The following is a 17,399-nucleotide window of genomic DNA, read 5'->3' on the forward strand; positions in this document are numbered from 1 at the left end:
TCTGTCCATGGGATTCTCCAGGCAAGAATACTGGAATGGGTTGCCATTTCCTTCTCCAGGGGATCTTCCCAACCCAGGAATCGAACCCAGGTCTCCTGCATTGCAGGCAGATTCTTTACCAACTGAGCTATGAGGGAGGCCCAATAACATACTAATAGATACTTAATAACATACTTAAAATACTTACAAAGAAGTAAACTACTTCTTCAAAATAGCATTCTTTTAGGACAGTTCCTTGCCAGTGAAGTGTACGTGCAGTACAGATCCACTGTTATCAGGAGACAGATCTCCTAATATCATGCTTCAGGTATGAATCCTAAGTGATGGAGTAAAGATGAACCCATTACTACTAAACCTAAATCAAAAGTGCCTAACCTTGTTTCAGAATATAAGTTTACTGAAAAATATAAACATACACTTCACGTGGAAAAATAGTACAGGCACTACTGACTGAATCTTACTACTTTTAGAATTTTTCAAAACTCTAAGAAACTATATCATATAAATTATTAATAGCTTATTAAATATTATTTTTAAAATGGAAATTGTACTAGTAAACTCAAACTAACAGAATCTCTAATTACAAATACAGCTAAAGTATGTCACAGAAATAAAAATCTTTATTGAGCACTTCAATTAAATATAGTCTAAATTAACATAATAAAACAATGAAGCAACATTTTCCATTTAAATTAACACAGCAGGTAAATGCTGACTTTTACTGAATATGCCCTAACTCAGCTGATTAAAAACATCTATTAAATAGGGCTGAGAAAAGGAATACCTTATAGCCAAAGTGACAAGTCACAGTTTAATCAAAACATACTAATTTGCTGTAATAAGCCACAACTGGGTATAAGCAAAATAGACTACTGTTCTCTTAAGTTCTTTAAAGCACGTATGACTGTTAGAAGCAAAAATTACAACCTTGTTTGACAGAGTTTTCAATGTATGTTGATAAAACACATACAACAAGCAGCATGTATAACATTAAGGAGGGGAAGATAAAGGAATCTATATGGTTATAAGGCATCTACATTTTGTGTAAAGTGGTAAACAACTAACTCTAAGTAGGTAAAAGATGTGATATATATGCTATATAGTCTTTAGAACAATCAGAAAAAACAAACAATAAATAATAATAAAGTATTAATTTTCTTAAATCAAAAAAAACATGGAAAAGGGAAAAAGAGAAATAAAAAGCAATAAATTTAAATGCAAACATAGCAATATTTACAATAAATACAAATGATGTACATAAATCACTTAAAAGACAGAAACTGCTAGACTAAGGAAAAAACAAAGCCCAAATGAGGTTATATATAAGAAATACATCTTAAAAATAATGGCACAGATGTTAAAAGTAAAAAAAATTAAAAAAGATATGCTATACAAACAGTAAACATAGAAAAGCTGATAAATCCTGTATGATTATTAAATAAAGTACAGTTCAAGGAATTACCAGAGATTGAAAAATGAGCATTTTATAAGATAAAGCTGTAAGATAAAAGATATAAGATGGCTTTTAATGAGGAAGACAGTAAGCCTGCCTGGGAACGTACCTCATACAGCTTAAAACCAAGAGAGAAAAACTGGCAGGAGGACAGGGAGGAAGAGAACAATCTAAAATCCCAGTTGGAGATGACAACACCCATTCTGCGGTAACTAATAAAATGACTTGGAATCACTAAGGAAACATAAACATTTAAAATAAAAATATAAAAGTTAGTATAATCACCTTGAACTACTGACATCTATAGAACTCTATACACAGTAAGAGTCACCAAGAGGGACCTCATGCACAACCATAACACAAGCCAGTGAGTATCAAAAGAATCAAATTGCTGCCAGAATACTGGCAGCAACAGAAACGAAATCAGGAATCAATAGCAATAAAACTCCTAGAAAGACCCCAAATATTGGGACATTAACAAGGTATTTCTAAATAATTTATGGGTTAAAGAAGCTTGCAGAACTCTTGTTTTCCATATCTGCCCAGAAAAGTATCTTTCATCCCACCTGCTCTCCTTACAATGTGACTCAGATACTCCCATCAAGAGGTAGAGTCAGTGTCTCTCTCCTTGACTCTGAGTGGTCCTCTGACTAGAGAGGAAATAGCACTATGCAACTTCTTCTAAGACTAGGTCTTAAAAGGCAATACAGCTTCCTTCTGGTTCTCCTTAGTGTATCTGCTCTTGGACATCAGCTTCCATGCGGCCAGGATGTCCAAGACATCAGACAGTAAAAACTCATGTAGTTGTTATGGTAACAAGACCAAAAGATCAAAGGAAGATCCCAGCTATTATCGAGTATTAAGTGCCAGATATGAGCGAATCTTCAGATGATTTTAGTCATGTCCAGACTTCAAGTTTTCCCAGCAGAGGCCCCAGTTATCACAGAACAGAATCAAGACATTAGCACTGTGTCTTTTCTGAATTTCTAACCCACGGATGGCTGACCATACTAAAACTGTAGTTTGGGGTGCTTTAAGATTCTCCTGGAGGAGGGCATGGCAACTGACTCCAGTATTCTTTCAGAGAAGGAAATGGCACCCCACTCTAGTATTCTTGCCTAGAGAGTTCCATGGACAGATGAACCTGATGGGCTACAGACCATGGGGTTGCAAAGAGTCAGACACTATTGAGCAAGTAACACTTTTGCTTTCATGAGAGCTTAGAAAAGATTTCAATATATTAAAAATACAAAAGAGGAAATTAGTGGGAATTACCTAAGGCAGTGATTAGTGAGAAATTTAGAGCTTTAATATAAATAGAAGGAAGGAAATAACAAATGTAAAAGCAAATATAAATAACAGAAAAAGAGCACAAAATAACCAAGCCAAAACTGTCTCTATGAAAAGATTAACAAAATTAATAACCTTTGACAAGATAAAGCAAGAAAAAAGATATAAATTATTGATATTGGTAATGAAATTAAAAAATATCAGCACAAATCCTAAAGGCATTAAAAAAGAATATCATGAACAACTTTATATCAATGAATCTGGCAAATTAGATAAAAGATACAAACTCTATGAGAAACACAAATGATCAAAACTGATACAGAAAGAAACAGAAAATCTGAATATTCTCATTATATGAAAGAAACTGAATTTATTATCAAAACCTTCACAGAAGAAAACTTCATGTCCAAATAATTTCACTAGTGAATTTTACTGAACACTGAAGGAAAAAAATAATATAAACTCAGAAAACGGGAAGGTAACATTTTCTAACACATTTTAAGGGATCTAGGGAAAACTTTCATGCATTGGAGGAGGAAATGGCAACCCACTCCAGTGTTCTTGCCTGGAGAATCCCAGGGACGGGGGAGCCTGGTGGGCTGCCGTCTATGGGGTCGCACAGAGTCGGACACGACTGAAGCAACTTAGCAGCAGCAGCAGGGAATTCCCTGGCTGTCCAGCCGTTAGGACTCAGTGCTTTCACTGTCGAGAGCCTGGGTTTAATCTCTGGTTGGGAAACTAAGATCCTGCAAGTTATATGGCATGGCCAAAAAATAAATAAAATAAAAAGAGACAGTATAATCTAGATAAAAAAACTTTATAAGAGAAAACTACAGATCAACAGCCCTCATGAATGCAGATTAAAATTTCTCAACAAAATCCTAGCAAATCAAATTCAGCTATACATAAAACAAATAATACATTATAACCAAGTGGAGTTTAAGCCAGGAATGAAAGGTTGGTTTAACATTTGAATGTCCACCAATGTAACGAAAGATAAAAACCATGATTATCTCAAAAAATACAGAAAAATGATTTAACCAATTAAGAAAAAAAAAACTCAGCTAATTAGGCAAAGAAATAAATTTCCTTAATAAAAGGTGTGCAGAAAAAAACCTGTAACAACATCATACTTAACGGTGAAATACTGAATTCTTCCCTTCTAAGATTACACAGGAAGGCATTCCTTGATTCTATTAAACATTTTATCCAGACATTCAAATAAGCACAATAAAGCAAGAAGACAATAAAATAAAAGGAAGATTGGGAAGGAAAAAGGAACACTGCCTTTATTTACAGACAGTATTAACATTTACACAAAAAACATAAAGAATCTACTAGATAACTACTAGAAATAAGTGAATTTAGGAAGACAGCAAGATATAAGAGTAAGATCCAAAAATGTGTTTCTTATGTAGAGTACACAGAACTGTATTCAATATCATGTGATAAACCAGAATGGAAAAAATTATAGAAAAAGAATGTATTTATGTATATAACCGAGTCACCATGCTGTACAGCAGAGACTGTTATAGCGCTGTAAATCAACTATACTTTAATAAGAGAAAATTTAAAAGGTGTTTCTATGTACTTGTAACAATCAAATTAGAAGTCTAAACTTTTTAAAAATTCTATTTACAATACAATGAAAAAACATGAAATATTTGTGACTAAACTCAGCAAAAGATCTCTCTACTGAAAATTCTATATCACTGCTGATAGAAATGAACAAAAATCTAAAATGGTGACATACCATGTTAATTTCCTGTAAATAAACCTGCTATGGATTACATGCAATTCTAATAAAAATCCAAACAGGTGTTCTGTAAAATTGGTAAGTGGATTCTAAAATTTACATATAAATGCAAAGAACCTAGAATGAAAGAATGCTGAAAATGAACTTATATCACTTGATTTCAACATTTTGCTATAAAGCTGTATTAATCAAAACAGTTTTGTATTGGCATAAAACTAGATAAACAGACCAATGAAACAGAACACTCTAGATAAGAAGTCATTAAAATATGTTCACAAAATGTTACACAAAAGAGCTTATAGCAATGATAATCATTGTTTTTAAAAACTGGAAATAATCCAGATGTCTATCAACAGTAGAATGCATAAATAAATGTATATTCACACATAACATCTACTCAAAAATTTTTAAATGAACTACTGATAGGCACATAAACACTATGTTGAGTGAAAGAAGACAGACACAGAAGGTTAAATTATCCCCATTTAGTTGAAATTCAGCAACTGGCAAAACTATCCTAAGGTGATAGAAATCAGAACAATGGTAACCTATGTGCAGTAGGAATGGATTGGAAGGAGGCACTGGGGTGATGGAAACGTTCCTGTAATTGAAGCAACTCAACAAGAGCATATATTCATAAAAACTGATTGACCTGTATGATTAAGGCATTTGCATTTCACTGTAAATTTTACTTGTAAAAAACATACTAGGACTTCTGGTCATAAGATGTCATTAAGAGAGTGAAAACGCAAACCAGACAGAGACAAGATGTTTGAATCTGTGTTTTAAAAAAAGCTTTAAGAAATTAATAAATAAAAGACAAACAAAAAAATGGGCAAACAATATGAGTGGATGTTTCTTTTGAGGATATACAAATGCTCAATAAATATAAGAAATAATACTCAGTAGCATTAGCATTAGAGAACTACAAATGAAAAGCAGAAGATACTACTACACAGCTACTAGACTGGCTAAAGTTAAAAAGACTGACAGTGGAAACTGTTTATGTGGATGTGAAATGAATGGGACTGTCAAGCATTGCTGGTAACAGTGTAAACTGCTCTAACCTCTGTGGAAATATGTTTGGCATTCCGAACCAGAGCCAACACAGCTAAACCTGCTTCAACATTTCATTCTTACTCATTTCCATAAATATCTAGCTTGGGTGAAGTTACATAACAGGAAGCATCATTTCAAAGGTGGGAGACTAGATCCATTCTAGGACAAAACTGTGGTGAACAGGTCATTTAACCCCGCATACCAATTAGGTGGCATCAATGGAAAGATTTAAAAAGCCAGATCATACTTTCAGCATACTCTGGTAAGAATAACTTAGTCAACAAAATACTACAGTCGAGAAAAACTTACAGGTTTGCAGGTGATGGAAGGCAAAACAGGAGAGAAAATAAATACTATAAAACTTGGACAATGTCAGAAAGTGTGCAGGAAAATGTCAAAGCTTGAAAATTTGCTGCAGTTTTAAAGTTTATTAAAATTAACTTTCACCATGTACAAATTACATTAAAAAAGAGAGTTAAGAAAGGCATGCATCTAACACTGCCTCCTGATGCTATCTGAAAAGATAGTTAACAAAGGAGATGACACAGGACTTTCTATGGGCAGCTTAAGAAAAGTGTTACAATAGATGTAAAGCAGCAGCTACTTTGTGTTACCAAATGAAGCCATATTATGCTACAAAAGCAAGGTCAATAAATCTGTGCCCAAACTCCCTGCCTAAACAGAGTAGACTGTTTGGAGTATCAGTCAGAGACCTTGAAACAGCAGAGTACACTATAAACATCAGATTCTTCTAATAACATACAGTCAAACAGCCTTCTAAGGTGTGGAATCCAAACTAAAAACTACAAACTTAGTAGCACTATAGGCTTCCTCAATTTGGGACTTGTTGGTGAAAAGTGGTCCATGATGCTTTACAGACAGCAAGTCACTGACCTCATGCTCACTCTAGATTAATCCTATTTTGGTCAGGTCCTAGAATGAACAACTGAAAACTCTTAGGAACTACACTTCTTACGTCATTTACTGCAACAAAACATACTTTTAAAAAACTCATGTCAGCAGTTAAGTCATTACACAGTGAAAATATCAGTACTGATATAAATATCCATAGTTACACATTCCTAGAACAGTATCCTTAATTATATCAAATTCTGTAAAGTCCTTCTAATTGATGCTACTTCATAAACATCGTGCCAGTGTGCTAAATTAAAAAGGCCTCATATAAAACACTGCATAATCACTGTATGTACAATCAATCTTTTAGGTTTCCTGTCTCAACATCACCACCTTCCCATTCCCCCTTATTTTCAGTTTCTCCCAGTACCTGCTCTATATATCTACACTGAATTGACTGCTTGTCTTACATTTTCACAAATGTCCTGGATGAGGCTTTCATGATGGCTAGACTATCACATCTCACTTTTGGCTGTGTACTAGAGCTCATACTAGAATGAAGCTTTTAAAATGTAAAAAAAGTCTTTCTGTTGTGGCCACATCCCAAATTAATTGAGTCAAACCCTGGGGGTAACAAGTAGGTGGAATTGTAGCTAAAATATAGGACACCAATTACATTTTAATTTCAGATAAAGAATGAATTAAAAAATTGTTCTGGAAAAAGAGGACCTCAATTTAAAATATTATAAATACAGAATTAAGCTGAAAAAACATTCAGCTGCTGTGTGTGTGTGTGTGTATAATGCCACAGAGTTATACTGAGTAATGATTTAAATGACTGCATACCTTGGAGGAGCTGTTGGATAGATAACTTTTATGTGCTGGAATGTTAAATCTTGGTTTAAAACTTGCTTGATCCACGTTCTCAATCCTTGTCCAGAATCACCTGATGAATCACAAAATCGAGATTAAGTTAAAGCATTTTGCCAGCACAGTGTTTTGACAGAACAGTGTATTTAAAAGCAGTCTATAACTTTCAGGTCACATAAGCTGGAACAAGAAATAAAAAAACTCTTCATAAATAAACTGTACAGAAGCCAATTTATCAATGTGGACTAACTGACCAAGCATCAATAGTTAGAAATAATTCTGATTATTTTACTCCTGACTCCACCCATTGATCACTTTAAAGCCCTCTTTAAGCTTGAGTTTTTAAGTTTCCCCATCTGTTTACAGGATATAATAGGAATAAATAAATTAAATTGATATTTCTAAAAAAAAATTACATATCTGATTTTAAACACTGTCATTTCTTATTTTATTCTTAAAAATAGTAAATTCCTAAAGTGCTTATAAACTTTTGTAATGGGAACAGTCTAAAACAATTTTCTTCATTAAAACAATAAATTTCTTCAAAAGATGTATTCAGCATACTTTTATTTTTGAACTTGAAGAAATGAAAATTTAATTTTGACAATATGTTTACATAATCTAAAATAATGATCGTACATCCCATGGATGAAAAACAACCAAGCCTCATGCAAGAATGGATATACATGTATTTCCATAAAAAAAATTAAACTATAGGTTCATTTTGTGTAGTCTTAAAGAGAAAAATTTCAAGTTAACAACTCTTAGATTGTAATCAATCAATTCATTAAGACAGCAATTTAAAAAATATCTACTGAATACCTATTAATGTGTGAGACACTATGCTTACTGCTAGAGGGGCAGTGACAGAAAGGTGATGGGGAGAAAGAGTTCCTGCGCTCACAGAGTGTACAGTTTATTGTGAGAAACAGACATCAGTCAAATAACCATATACAGAAATGTGAAAGAAAGTGGCTGCAAATGTAACCACTGCAAAAGAAAGACACTTGGTGCTTCAAGGATTTCTTATATTCAGAATTACCCCCAACAAGATTCAGAGATAACTTCACTAGAATATAAGCTCCACAAGGAAAGGTTCATTTTGTGTTTAGCCCGTGAGTTATTTGTTCATCTGATGCCTAGAACAGGACTGACACAAACTAGGCATCCAGTAGATAGTTGTGGAATGGCTGGAACTGAGATCTATGGGATGGTAAAGAGTCACGTGCAGAAGGAAAAGCAGCTCAGACAGCGTAAGGCAGATGCTGAACCAGCTCAGACAGCGTAAGGCAGATGCTGAACCCTTTACAGGAAGGAGCAGTATGGCATCGAAGAACTGAAAGGCAGAAAATGAGAGGAAGAGCAGTGAGAACATGGAGAAGCCAAGATGGTAATTTTTTGCAGAAAGGAGGCACACTTCTAAGGATTATTCTGGAATCCTTATTCTGCAAGCTGTGTGAAGACAGGCCTGAAGGAGGACAGACATGTGGAAGGATCCGTCAGGTGGCTGCTGTTCAGATGACAGTTGCTTAGACTATGGAGTAAATAGATACCAGACACAATAAAGAGATGGAATTAACATCTCCTGCATTGGCAGGTGGATTTTACCACTGAGCCACCAGGGAAGTCGGTGAAATTAACAGAACCTGGAAACAGATTAGTTACGAGGGGTCAATCGTGACAGGTTTCGAGGGGGACAGCAAAAGTGTTTGGCCAGAGAGGAAATACAGGAAGCAGCAGGTGTGTAGATGCCGAGTATGAGGTACCAAGGGCTGAGCAAACCACAGCCAGTTGGAGGACAAAACCCAGGTCCCTAAGGGCTGAGAGCTAAGGCTTTTTAAAGAATTAAAAAAAAAGAAAAGAAAGAAAGAAAATGGAGAAAACAGAAGAGAAAAAGAAAAATATGTGAAGGAGAATTTGTGCAACCTACAAAACTTAAAATGGTTACTACCTGACCCTTTATATAAGTCTGCTGATCACTGCCCCACACTATCTGCCGCCAGAATCCTCCTCAGGTATCTTTTCCTGCTCCTATCACTGTAGGCATCCTAGCCTTACGGCCATTCCTTGACTGTTCCTGGTCTTTCCCTTGTCTGTACAGTCTAACCCAATATTCACATGATTCACTCAAGTCTAGCAGCTAAAATATCTTCTATACGGTGAAATTTACTCTGATCACCTTACTTAAAACTGTAATCCCATCATACATCTCATTCTCCTAATCTTGGTTTCTTTCTTTCTGAAGAATGTACTATCGTTTACCATTAATACTTCTTCCAGTAGAATGAAAGGCCCTTGAGAGCAAGGGTTTCTGTTGTTTTGTTCATTGTTGTATGCCCAGAATCAGGAACAGTGCTTTGCACAGTGACCACATAATAGGTATTTCTTCAGTGAATGAACTCATGCATGCATGACTATTAGGCAATTGGATAAACAGGTCTAGAGCTCAAAGGAGATCTAAAATGAAGACACATATTTGTTTCACATGAATGGAGATAAAAATAGAATCTGTGGGCTTGCATGGAATTTAGCCCAGGGAGAAAAATGTAGAGGGAATAACAGAAGAGGAGCGAGGACTGAATTTTGAGGAAGTCAACATCAATGGCCAGGGAGAGGAAAATGAACGTGCAAAATAAGCCACAAAGAGCAAACAGCAGCAGAAAGAACCAGGAGGGTTTCAAGAAGAAAGCTGAATGCTGCTGACAGTTCAAATAAAAGGATGGCTTGAAAAATCCCCATTATATTTAGCAACACAGAGGTTACTGGTGACTTCAGTAAGAGCCAACTCAGTCAATTCAGTAAGACTTACTATAGGGGGAGAAAGCAAGTCATATAGGGTTTGGGCCTACAGACATTAAATTAGGTGAAGCATATAACAGCGTGAATTAATCTAACCTGAGAAGTGAATAAAGCTAATTAAGTTATCATGCTTTCATCATCTTAAAAGAAGGTATTGGTATTGTAGTAACTGGAAATGCTCAAATTAAGTTGGCTATATATAACACATTCCCACATGATGTTCTATGGTTGTCATATCCTATAAGAGAACCTCAAGTTTTTAAGATTAAAAAAAAAAAAATCTGCCTCTAAACACTTTTCTACCTTGAAAAGCAAAACTAAATGCTACAAAAGAGCATGGATCCATCCATTCACAAAGGCCAATCCTTAAAAAGCCAGCACCTGATTCTAAGAGTATAGAAATTGTTAAAACTGGTTTGCCACATTTGTATCAATCAGAAGTCAAGCATACACTGTAACACAACCACATATATCATTGTCTAATGTAAAATCATATTCCCAGTAACTTGGAGCACAAAATACATAGGAATTGCATTATACCTGCATAAGTGGCAGGATTCTTTGGATAAACTCTTTGTTGAAAGTACAAAGGGAAAAAAAAAAAAAGCAGGTATAAGTCTGGGTTTCAGATACATACAGTCACAAATTTTAAAAAGTCAGTAATTTGAACCTGAAAGGAGTAAGGAAAGTAACTTTAAGCACAGTGGTTCAGGTGGAAACAAAGAAAAGTCTCAAGAGTTTTTCCTAAAGATATTGTGAAATAATTTATTTGTTAAAAGGACTGTAGCACTGGGGAATTTCTGGGTGTTTATAAACACCCTTGCAGCCCCACATCCTATTAGTCTCTGAGTTATAGGCATCGCTGTCATCTTAGGCCTCTCATCTTCTAAGTATATTTCATCAGTCAAGTATAAAATATATCTTGGCCCTTTTCTTTTCTATTTCCAAAATGATATACACTAGATCACAATTTTTTCACTTTACCTCTCCAGAGCACTGATTTTGGACTCAGAGATTTGGGTTCAAATTCCAATTCTACCACCACTGATAGTAATAGCCAAGTAACCTTGGACAAACTATTTAATCTACCAAGACTCATTTTTAAAATGAGAGTAATTCCAGGTTTCCATCCTGTACCTTTGCAATCCCCTCCACCATCCAATCACTGTCCTCTTTAAGCCTACACAATCTTGGCTCAAAGACCATTCCTCTGTCAAACCTAACAAGCTCTTCATCTTCCAAAAGGTTTGATAACGCCTAACCATTTTTTTTTCCCCTTAAAATTCACTTGGCAGTAAATCATGCCATCTTGGGCTCTCCACTGCTGAGTCAAACTAAATGAATTGTTTCTACCTTTCGGTGGGCCCCCTGAGGACACAGGCTGCGTTTCATTTCTTTAAAAAACATTCCCCCAAAACTTACCCGAGGCCGCACTAGGGATGCAAAAATTGAAACAAGAGTTTCAATCTCTTGAGAAAGAGAAAGAAGGGAAGCGGGGAAGACAGGAGTAACTACCGGTGAGTTTAAGAAACGCTATACAGAATTTGAGTACCTTTATGAAAGGCAGGCAGTGGAAGGAGAACCTGCCCCTGGGACTCCGCTTTATTCTGGGGGCTGAATGACAAGAGGAGAAGGAAGGAAGGGGAAGGCGAAATGGGCGGGGGGGGGGGGGGGGAGAGGGCGAGGGCGGGTGCATTTAAGTAGTGGCACAATGCCTCACAGAAAGGAGTACTAATCCACTGCGGCCAAAACTCAAATCACTAATAGCTGACTGAAAAGTACTAGATAATGTATCTGTCTCTAGGAGAAAACGTATCTAACTTGCTCTGTTTAAACTTGGGGGAAGGGAAGGGGCGGGGTGACAGGTAAGGATGTGTGTGGCCAAGGGCTGCAATGGAGAATGTGAACAGAGGGCTGGCCAAGTGACGGGGCACAAAGACCAGAAGCGAGGACCGCGGGGCAGTGGCCGCAAGACAAGAAAAAGGAAGACAAGCGGATACGGCTGTGGACAGGTTACCAGCCCCTGGGTGTATCCGCGGGGGTTAGCAAGGAGGCAAAGTCACGCGTGCCTCCACGAGGGCAACACTGGGGGAACCGAAGAGGGGGGCATTTCCCATGCTGCAGTAACCTGGACAGAAAACTGTAATCCACCTGAGCCATGCAGAAAGATCAGCGAGGCGCTGTGCCTCCCAGCCGGCGAAACCATGCAGCGTCGCAGGCGTGCTGAGCCCGACGGGGCCGCCATGACTGCCGCCTGGACCAGAGCTGCGCGGGCCCCGCCCCTACGCCGTCCTGCGGGCACGCGCACGTAAGCGCGCAAGGGGCGCGCCTGGAGACGTGCTTGCGCAGCGGGGTTGCGCAGCCCTGCCCCTGGGTGAAGTCTGAGGCCGGTTAGGCTGTACTGAGGGTTTGGATTTTCTAAGACTGGTGTCATACAGGTGACTCCTTTGGTAAGGCTAATGAATATACTTATTTGCTGTAGGATTTTTAAACTGCAGTCCTAAAACTCAAGGTTGCTTTTTCATTTGGAGACATATAGGTGTTAGGATTTACCACTGGGCCACCTGGGAAGCCCTGTGAGAGTATCTGAAATAGGCAGATTCATCAAGACGAGTAGAGTAGTGGTTACCAAGGGCTCAGGGGAGCAGGGAATGAGAAGATATCGTTTAATGGATAGAGTTTTTGCTTGGAATGATGAAAATTTTCTGGAAATAGTGGTGATGGTTATACTACATGGTGAATGTATTGTATTTAATGACACTGAAACTTATCACTTAAAAATGGTAAATATTTTGTTGTGTAGATTTTATCACAGTTTTTAAAATACCAAAAAAAAAAAAAAAGCTTAAAAGCTTTCTATATCAAGGCCTAACAGTAGAGATCTTTTAATACTGATGGCTACACCCCCAGAAGGGGCTTCCCAGGAGGTGCCAGGGGTAAGGAATCTGCCTGCAATGCAGGAGACTCAAGAGATGTAGGTTCAATCCCTGTGTTGGGAAGATCCCCTGAAGTAGGAAATGGCAGCCCACTCCAGTATTCTTGCCTGGGAAATCCCATGGACAGACGATCCTGGCGGGCTACGGTCCAGGACCCACACAGTCAAACATGACTGAGTAGACTCGTATGCAGCCCCGGCAGGTGGCTCCTGCCTCCTGTAAAATTCAACAAGAAACTAGAACTTTTCAGATCAGATCAGATCAAATCAGTCGCTCAGTCGTGTCCGACTCTGCGACCCCATGAATCGAAGCACGCCAGGCCTCCCTGTCCCTCACCAACTCCCAGAGTTCACTCAGACTCACGTCCATCGAGTCAGTGATGCCATCCAGCCATCTCATCCTCTGTCATCCCCTTCTCCTCCTGCCCCCAATCCCTCCCAGCATCAGAGTCTTTTCCAATGAGTCAACTCTTCGCATGAGGTGGCCAAAGTACTGGAGTTTCAGCTTTAGCATCAGTGCCCTTAAACACTAGCCTTCCATTCACTGTGGACTGCACCATATTTAAGCAATTGCCACTTTTATTTGCTCAAGGTAATTTTGTTACTCCCAGTTGACTAAACTGCTTATCTTCATGGATCAGATGCCAAGATAAGCTCTAAGCTATCACAGTGTTATACCAATGCTGTCCATGGGAATGGCCCTAAATGCCATTAGTTAAGCAGATCAAAAAGAAGCTGAGTCATTTCTTAAGTCTCTAGATCTTCAGCAGAGAATATTGAGAACAAAGTAATTAAGGAGGACAGGCTGGGATGGACAGAGCTCTGATAGCCAATTCTCAGAAATTGCTTCTGTCTCTAGAACTGCCTTCCCCACTTGAATTCTGAATAACTTTCAAGAGCCAGGTGAGAAAAGGGTGGTGATATAGGAGAGACCACTGGATATATGCCAGGTAAGGCTTTGAGCTCTACTCTTAGAACTCCATTTACTGCCTGAAAAACTTTGCTGTGCCCTACCTCCATGCTTTTGAAATGACAAGAAAAATCAGAAACATAATTATGATGATTATTGTTGCTAATGATAGTAATAAACTCCTGAAATTCATTGGGACTTACTAAGCGTGAAGCACTATCATAAGTAAATTCCTGTAAAACTGTGACAAGCTGGAACCTGGAGCCTGGGACCCTTTGCTGCAGTGCTTGCACCTGGATAGATACCTCCTCCAGCAGCAAAATATTAATACAAAGAAACTATAAGGGACTAAAAGTAACTGTGTGCATGTGCAGTTGGGGAAAATTATGGAAAACAAGATACAGGAAGACCAACTGCCACTTATGAAGAGCTAGGAGTTAAAGCAGGGGACTGCATATGCTTCCTGCACATAGCAGTATCAAAGCAGTAGGCGAACCAGTTAAGCCACGCCTCCAGCCCAACCCCAGGGCACACCCCTACCCTCTCCATATATAATGAGCTAGTTCACCTCCACCGACCCTCCCCCTACCCCCAGGTGAGCAAGGGAGTAAGGAAACCTGTTGCTTGTTCTTCCTCCCCTCTGCTGCAGCAGGGCCTCCAATAAAGCCTTGTCTGAATTTTTTGTCCAGCCTCTTATCAGTTCCTGTTGATTAAGGAGCCCACAAAACCTGGTTGGTAACAAAACTGCGTACTATTACTATCTGTTTTGGCCAGTGAGGCTCAGAGGGCTAAAGAACTTGGCTCAAGGTCATACTGCTAGTCATTTGTAGAGCCTGAATTCATATATTGGTTCTAGATAGATAGTGAAGTCGCTCAGTCGTGTCCAACTCTTTGCGACCCCATGGACTGTAGCCCAGCAGGCTCCTCTGTCCATGGGATTCTCCAGGATCCCATGGACAGAGTGGGTTGCCATTTCCTTCTCTAGAAGATCTTCCCGATCTGACTCCAAAGTCCAGGACTTTAACTGTTACATACATTTTATACATGAGTTCACAAAAATCAGTGTATGTTCCAACTATTTTATTTTAGGAAAAAAAAAAAAGTGCTTCTGGGAATTAAACTATAGCTCTTCAGAGTCTTAATCAATTAGGAGTTCCTGTGTTTCTTCAGATATCCCCAAATGTCCTGGTTTTAATTCCTGATTTGCTCGTATACCTTGAATGAGCATCAGTTCACCTTGAAGGAGCATTAGTTTAAGCAGGTACCTGAACGTGCTGGGATTCTGAGTTTCACCTAAAACTTGAGCCTTCCCAGATTTAGGATCATTATTGGAATAAGCCAGATTTTTCCAAACCTAATCAAAATACCCCTTTGTTTCCAGTGATTTCAGTGCTTAGCTATTGTTGCTATTCCTTTCATCTTTATTTATAGAACAAACAGAAGGTTTTAGATTACTGTATTTAGAAATGCCATCTGGTAGGCAACTATTGAAAAAAAATAATGTTTTGTTCCTTTCATGTAACTTTGTTTTGTAACTTTCATGGTCTTTTCATCCATTACTTTGAAATGTAATTAAGTTTCAGGATGGTTGTTTGCTTCTTTTTATGGTGGATCTTTTGCCCTTTTGAACTTGGGGGAAGAGTTATCCTTGGGAGATTTTTGTTCACACACTCTTTTACTCTTTGTGGATCTCTTCTTTTTGTTGTTGTTGTTACTCATTTCCTCTCAGCTAATCTATATGCCTTTTGCTGATACCCTTTTGGTAACTTCATTGTTTAAACTCAGAAGAACAGGTAAATAAAAGCAAAAACAAAGTAAAAACAAAAAACCAATAACCAACCCTCCCTTTTTGCAGGGTTTTAAGCCCAATTTGGATCTAAAGATATAAATGATAGTGTTGGAATTTAGTTTGCTGCTATATATTTAGAAATCCTTAAGAACATATTTATTAGTTTTAAAAAAAATAGATTGAAAAATTAGCCATTTAGAGTAGTATATTTGGTAGTTTCATTTTTTTTTAATTTTATTTTATTTTTAAACTTTACAGTATTAGTTTTGCCAAGTATCGAAATGAATCCGCCACAGGTATACATGTGTTCCCCATCCTGAACCCTCCTCCCTTCTCCTTCCCCATACCATCCCTCTGGGTCGTCCCAGTGCACCAGCCCCAAGCATCCAGTATCGTGCATCGAACCTGGACTGGCGACTCGTTTCATACATGATATTATACATGCTTCAACGCCATTCTCCCAAATCTTCCCACGCTCTCCCTCTCCCACAGAGTCCATAAGACTGTTCTATACATCAGTGTCTCTTTTGCTGTCTGTTACCATCTTTCTAAATTCCATATATATGCATTAGTATGCTGTATTGGTGTTTTTCTTTCTGGCTTACTTCACTCTGTATAATAGGCTCCAGTTTCATCCACCTCATTAGAACTGATTCAAATGTATTCTTTTTAATGGCTGAGTAATACTCCATTGTGTATATGTACCACTGCTTTCTTATCCATTCATCTGCTGATGGACATCTAGGTTGCTTCCATGTCCTGGCTATTATAAACAGTGCTGCGATGAACATTGGGGTACACGTGTCTCTTTCCCTTCTGGTTTCCTCAGTGTGTATGCCCAGCAGTGGGATTGCTGGATCATAAGGTAGTTGTATTTCCAGTTTTTTAAGGAATCTCCACACTGTTCTCCATAGTGGCTGTACTAATTTGCATTCCCACCAACAGTGTAAGAGGGTTCCCTTTTCTTCACATCCTCTCCAGCATTTATTGCTTGTAGACTTTTGGATTGCAGCCATTCTGACTGGCGTGAAATGGTACCTCATAGTGGTTTTGATTTGCATTTCTCTGATAATGAGTGATGTTGAGCATCTTTCCATGTGTTTGTTAGCCATCTGTATGTCTTCTTTGGAGAAATGTCTATTTAGTTCTTTGGCCCATTTTTTGATTGGGTCATTTATTTTTCTGGAGTTGAGCTGTAGGAGTTGCTTGTATATTTTTGAGAATAATTGTTTGTCAGTTGCTTCATTTGCTGTTATTTTCTCCCATTCTGAAGGCTGTCTTTTCACCTTGCTAATAGTTTCCTTTGTTGTGCAGAAGCTTTTAAGTTTAATTAGGTCCCATTTGTTTATTTTTGCTTTTATTTCCAATATTCTGGGAGGTGGGTCTTAGAGGATCCTGCTGTGATGTATGTCAGAGAGTGTTTTGCCTATGTTCTCCTCTTTATAGTTTCTGGTCTTACGTTGAAATCTTTAATCCATTTTGAGTTTATTTTTGTGTATGGTGTTAGAAAGTGTTCTAGTTTCATTCTTTTACAAGTGGTTGACCAGTTTTCCCAGCACCACTTGTTAAAGAGATTGTCTTTAATCCATTGTATGTTCTTGCCTCCTTTGTCAAAGATAAGGTGTCCATATGTGCGTGGATTTATCTCTGGGCTTTCTGTTTTGTTCCATTGATCTATATTTC

General features: G+C 38.0%; 1 protein-coding gene and 1 long non-coding RNA gene across 5 annotated transcripts in view; one reads left to right on the top strand and one right to left on the bottom strand.

Moving 5' to 3' along the window:
* Positions 1–12,441, bottom strand: part of LYPLAL1 (lysophospholipase like 1) — a 31,552-nt gene extending 19,111 nt beyond the window's left edge. Inside the window, exons 1-2 of one of the 3 annotated variants that reach the window (XM_086342756.1) lie at positions 12,234–12,441; positions 7,260–7,359 (exon numbers count right to left, since the gene is read on the bottom strand). In XM_086342756.1, the coding sequence (XP_086198882.1) occupies positions 7,260–7,359; positions 12,234–12,327 (194 nt within the window). In that variant the 5' untranslated portion in view covers positions 12,328–12,441. Of the gene's footprint in view, positions 1–7,259; positions 7,360–10,622; positions 11,226–12,233 lie in introns of those variants that run through there. The other 2 variants (XM_086342757.1, XM_086342758.1) reach the window with 2 other exon arrangements.
* LOC147356902 (uncharacterized) overlaps positions 12,410–17,399 on the top strand; it is a 48,702-nt gene continuing 43,712 nt past the window's right edge. For both annotated transcript variants that reach the window (XR_015142824.1, XR_015142823.1), the window contains exons 1-2: positions 12,410–12,532; positions 13,877–13,967. This is a non-coding gene — a long non-coding RNA (uncharacterized LOC147356902). The remainder of the gene's footprint in view (positions 12,533–13,876; positions 13,968–17,399) is intronic.

This window comes from Bos grunniens, chromosome 16 (assembly GCF_055505025.1).
Source record: "Bos grunniens cultivar Pamir isolate PY7600 chromosome 16, Bosgru_T2T1.0, whole genome shotgun sequence".
Taxonomy (NCBI): Eukaryota; Metazoa; Chordata; class Mammalia; order Artiodactyla; family Bovidae; genus Bos; species Bos grunniens.